This window comes from Notolepis coatsorum (assembly GCF_963971535.1).
Source record: "Notolepis coatsorum genome assembly, chromosome: 1".
In the NCBI taxonomy this organism is placed as follows: domain Eukaryota; kingdom Metazoa; phylum Chordata; class Actinopteri; order Aulopiformes; family Paralepididae; genus Notolepis; species Notolepis coatsorum.
The window spans coordinates 246,855,456-246,861,455 of record NC_140165.1 but is presented as its reverse complement, the minus strand read 5'-3'; the positions used below and the strand labels follow the sequence as shown (position 1 = coordinate 246,861,455).

Genomic DNA, 6,000 nt, shown 5'->3' with positions numbered 1-6,000 from the left:
TGTCATTCTCTAGTTGACTGAGCTCTAGATACAAGGACTAACACTAGACAACATGCTGTCATTCTTTAGTTGACTGAGCTCTAGATACAAGGACTAACACTAGACAACAACAGATATCTATATTACGATTCACAGCGGGTTAAGACAGTTCAGAAGCACATTTTCCTTCTACAGATTAAAAGGTATTGGTACCACCCATGGTAGCAAATACGACACAATTAAATTGTTAATTGTAAGCATTTTACACCTGCTTTGATGTAGTAATAATGTTTTTATCATTAATATCCAAATTGTATTAGATTTCGCCTCATTTCATCCTTGTCATGGTGGAATAGTATTGTTACTGGCAGCCCTGTTGTTGAGGTTGTGTTACTACTCTGCTTGACTGAGATCCTCCCATGAGAAATAATAATAAAAGCTGTTTTTCTCCTCAGGCCTGCGGCGTTGACTTTGAAGTGAAAGCTTTCTGTGCAGAGAATGTTGAAGAAAAAATACACAAAAGGTACAAAGCCTTGGACCCTGACCCTGACCCTAACCCTAACCCTGACCCTGACCCTAACCCTAACCCTAACCCTGACCCTGACCCTAACCCTAACCCTAACCCTGACCCTGACCCTAACCCTAACCCTGACCCTAACCCTGACCCTGACCCTGACCCTGACCCTGATCCTAACCCTGACCCTGACCCTGACCACAGAGGGCACATTTTGAAGGTTGACATTTTTTTTTACAATTTAGTTTTTTACTGAACAAGGTAACACCATTATGCTGTGCTGGTGTTACACTTATTCATTTTGCTCACTCATTTATAAAGAATGTATTAATGTTTTCCAATTTTCTTCCAAACATAACAATAATAAAAAAAAGAGGACATTGAAGGAAAAGGGGGGAAAATAACAAACAACAACATAAACAGGCAGCTGCATTAACTCATTGGGCACCGGGCATTGTGCCCATCATTATACCCAGTCTGCCAGCACTGTAACCCTATGGAGATGTTTACCTTCTTTGCAGGGCTATAACTTTTTAAATATTATTGCTATATTGACATTACTATGGCCCATTCAACATCGATTATCTATCGTTCCGGATGTGGGAACGGTATATTTTTTCATTCATACATTGTTGTGTTATACCTTCGAGAATATAAGTATGTTTTTAAGCGTTTCTGCTGTAATTCCAAAAACGCTAGTTATAGGCCCTGACAGATTATCGATTGGCGTTTCTTTCCTATACATGCTATATTAAAAAATTCAAATGTATATGATCGGTATACATTATGCTTCATCATGCCTGAAGGAAAGGGGGGGGGGGGTGTTTATAATTCCTTGATCGTCAGTAACGGCTTTGTTTAGTATGGGTTGATATATTGATCAGACTGATTGCAAACAAGGAAATGGACAATCGGGCTGAAAATAACGTTAGTTTCCTCTTATTGTTCGCCGATGAGACTGGAGGAAAAAGATCCCAATTATTTGATGCCGATCTCCTTCCGGTTTGTATGGCGCAATAAACGACGAAATCATATTGATTATTGCGTTTCGAAAGCGATCCAAATGCACTCGAGTGTTTGTCTGGATCCACGTAACAAGATATGACTGCCGGAGGGATTTCCTCGATTCACCGACCGCCACTTCCGGTTTGATGTGAGTGTAACTCGCCCGACCATCCACCAGGCGGCGGTATTGAGGCGTTGCAATCTCAGACAGGGTGCCGCTGCAGTCCGGAGGGAGGCTGGATGAATTATGAATGCCATGGCGAAAAAATGAAATATTGATCCCAAAAACGATTTACGCTGTTGTTGGCGTTCAACGCATGGCGGGCAATAACGACTTACGCCGTTTATGGCGCACAATGTGTTAAGCAGAAGCCCAAGGCTTACTTTTCTGTGACAGACTATAAAAATATAAACAAACATACAAATATTAAATAAATGTAACTTATAATTTTAAAGGTCACATTCAGGGAGATTTAGCTTCTCTCTTATGTGATCTATAAATTAACTCCAAATTTTTTTCAGATGTTTGAGAGGAACCACAAACTGTTTAACAGTTGTAAAAAAGAAAACTAGAAACTGATGTGTGTGTGTGTACTTGTATTTATATACTACAGGGGACACTGACCTGCTTACACACTCACGCAATGGGTACCAAAAACATTATGGGGACAAATGTGGGTCTCCCCATAACACAAATGGTTAGGGTTATGGTTAGGGTTAGGGTTAGGGTTATGGTTAGGGTTATGAATAGGTTAGGGTTAGGTTATGGTTATGGTTATGATTAGGTTATGTTTAGGTTATGGTTATGGTTAGGTTATGGTTAGGGATAAGGTTAGTGTTAGTTACCGAATGCATGTAAGTCTATGTAATGTCCCCATATTTTACATAAACAAACATCTGTGTGTGTGTGTGTGTGTGTGTGTGTGTGTGTGTGTGTGTGTGTGTGCAATGCATGTGTGCGTGAATCCTTACACATGGACGTATACGTTTGTATATATTTAATGTGTCGTCATGCAGGAACTCAGTGCGTCTGGTGATTCGTAAGGTGCAGTACGCCCCGGAGAAGGCAGGCCCTCAGCCCATGGCAGAGACCACCCGGCAGTTCCTCATGTCAGACAAACCCTTACATCTGGAGGCCTCCCTGGACAAAGAGGTAACACTGAGCCATCTATGGTATTATGACATTCATACACTGAGCAGTCTATGGTATTATGGCAGTCATACATGGTATTATGGAATACATACATTGAGCAGTCTATGATATTATGACATTCATACACTGAGCCGTCTATGATATTATGACATTCATACACTGAGCCGTCTATGATATTATGACATTCATACACTGAGCCGTCTATGATATTATGACATTCATACACTGAGCAGTCTATGATATTATGGCATTCATACACTGTTACAAAGGGTCAGATTAAACCGAATATATATATTTATTACTTGAGATATATTGTATAGTATTTGTATATCGTCTGATATCCCTTGTATATTCTTTGTACATGTACATGGAGTATCCCTTTACCTGGTACAGGCCAGACCATAATATTCGTTCTCCTATTGGACAGCGACCCCCTAGGTGCCACGGCCATACCCCCAATGTCTAGTTCAAAGCCACCGCTAAGACATGTCTCAACATGCCCAGGTTTGCGCAGTAATACGAGACAGAACTGAGGTTGGCACTAGATTATTCACCTTACGTATAAATACGGCGCAGGTGGATACAGCAGTAGTCTTGTCTTATCCTAAAACGTTCGTTCAACGTATCGTTCGTTTTTTACTAGTAAAGCCTTCATCACGAGTCAACGACCAAGTGAAGTGAGCAACCGTGCGTCTAAATAGAGCACTTAGAACCGCGTGCGAATAGGATAGTAAAAGTGTCAGAGCTTAGTGAAATAACGTCAAGTTCGACCTAGTTAAATGTGAAGTACCGTGCACAGGAGAATCTACACCGGTGAATGCAGAGCCTTTTCGGGCTGGATTATTATTGCTTTGGTACCGTGGCTGCTGGAGCAGAGAACCGTCTACCCCACTGCTGTGTGGGATTTACCCGTGAGGAGCATCACTCGAGCCCGTCTCTAGGAAGAGGCTGGCTGGCTTTCATCCATGCTGTCCCGCATACTTGGATTATAGCTGCTGCTTTTGTCTGCCGATCGAGGGGAGTATATGTACCGACTCCCGTAGCTGGAGCTTATTGATTCCTCGTTGATCCAGACTTTTGCATCCGAACATTCCTCTCCCCTGCTGGCTTACAACCGGAGGGAACCCCCTTAGTATCTCCAGCTGACCTACGAGTGTACCTTATATAATTCTTATGCTACAGGTGGTATTAATTATCCCCCTCGTAATATACTCATGGACTTACGCTCTTGACCTATTCATGCACATTCTTCGCCTTACAAGCGCAACTCTAATTCTCAATAATGTAAGATAATCTTGGTGCTCTTCTAATAAATATTATAAACAGTACTTTCCTTGTTAAGCCGTGTTATTGTGGGGGTGTTCATCTCATATACATGTGTACTGTATGGCCAGTAGTAATGTACATAACTCAGTAGTGGTTTAATGATACCATACTTATCAATACAGTCAGGGAATTGTACCCCTCAGTTACATACACTGATCAGTGTATGATATTATGACATTCATACACTGATCAGTGTATGATATTATGACATTCATACACTGATCAGTGTATGATATTATGACATTCATACACTGAGCAGTCTATGATATTATGACATTCATACACTGAGCAGTCTATGGTATTATGGCATTCATACACTGATCAGTCTATGGTATTATGGCATTCATACACTGATCAGTCTATGGTATTATGACATTCATACACTGAGCAGTCTATGGTATTATGACATTCATACACTAAGCCTATCTCACATTGACTGAGAAAATAGAGTTTTATTTTGGTCGTCCGCCTCAGAAAGGTTCTTCCCTGTTGCTAAGCAATGAACTCCTCTCTCTGCTCCAGTTAGCTGGTAACTCATTTGAATCAGACAGTTGGCTCTCAGCAGGGGGAGGTTCACAACCAAGCAAGTATTAACAAATTGACTGTTAATTGTTGTACTGCAAACAGGGGGCGCTCTGGTCAGGACAGGATCAACCTCCTCTGTACTGAATGCCTCCACTATGTTGTTGGTTATATTAGACTCTAGATCTGTTTTGGCTACACGTTTGGCTACAACACCAGCGTGCCACAATTAAACCATTTAAAGGTGCTGTAAGTGGTATTTTGTTGTTAAATGTTCTACAAGTTCTACATGTTAAAATAATATCTCTGTGAGCTGGACTCCACCTCCCACTTTATCCAATCAGGAGAGAGAACTCCACACTGCTAAAATGGTCTCATAAATATTTTTTTTATGAAAAATCGTTTTCAAATAGTGCTTGAAACAAGTCAAATAATCTGCCAGTGATATTTTTTTTTAACTTTATTGCCAACAGCAATACAATGACAGTACAGTACAGTACAAATTACAATACAGACAAGGGGGAAAAAAGGGAGGGGGGGAATAAATAAAATAAAGTAAATATTTACAAATAACTAACCTTGATTGGGTCCCTCATTCCTGCCTACTCAAATATACCTATACACATTTCCCTCTCTGTATATATACATACCCATAATACACACTTGTACATTTCCCTCCATCCTGTCTCAAAGCAGTGTGTCCCTAAGCCTACCCAAGATAGCTAGTAATTGACCTCCATCTCTTCTCAAAGAGAGGCATCTTCAGGCTGCTGTAGCTGGGCTGTCATGTGTTCCATCATATGTACATGTTTAACTTTCTGTTTCCATTGAGCAGTCGTAGGGGGCTCAGGTTTCATCCAGTTAATAGTAATAATTTTTTTGCAATCATCAATAAGATGTGTAATATATAGTACTGATCCGTGTCCAACACTCGTTCACTCTGTATTTCTAACAGAAACAACATTGTTATTGTCATGGGGATTGTCATGGGGATGTCCGTTTCCAATATTTTCTCTATTTCTTCTTTTATATCCTTCCAAAACTTCTGTATTTTTGGGCAGTCCCAGAATATGTGTGTATGATCCCCAACCATACCACATCCCCTCCAGCATTTGTTGGTAGAGTCCTTGAAGACACATGCTGTCAATGGAGTTCTGAAGAATCTCATTTTGACCTTCCAATCAAATTCTTTCCATAACTGGCTTCCGATCCCCCAGTGATTATGATTATGAATTTGGCTTGGCAAGCTTTCCTGAAATAAGTACAAATATCTCTCCTGATTGGATAAAGTGGGAAGGGATACCAGAACATTTATTTTGTGTTTACTGCAGAGTGACTGGTCTGGGAGACCCATGTTACTGACCAGACACTCTATATCAGTGATGGCTGTCAGAATCTAGAGGTGTTTAACACATATTTTAACAAAAGAATACCACTTACAGCACCTTACACAAATTTAGAAGATAGTTTTTTATCTCATAGCTTTTCTTTGAGCAGTCTG

General features: G+C 40.5%; 1 protein-coding gene across 1 annotated transcript in view; it reads left to right on the top strand.

Moving 5' to 3' along the window:
- arrb1 (arrestin, beta 1) overlaps nt 1–6,000 on the top strand; it is a gene marked incomplete at both ends in the record, with an annotated part of 145,909 nt that overhangs the window by 111,974 nt on the left and 27,935 nt on the right. The window contains 2 exons of the mRNA XM_084321664.1: nt 435–502; nt 2,516–2,651. Coding sequence (XP_084177790.1) covers nt 435–502; nt 2,516–2,651 — 204 coding nt within the window. The remainder of the gene's footprint in view (nt 1–434; nt 503–2,515; nt 2,652–6,000) is intronic.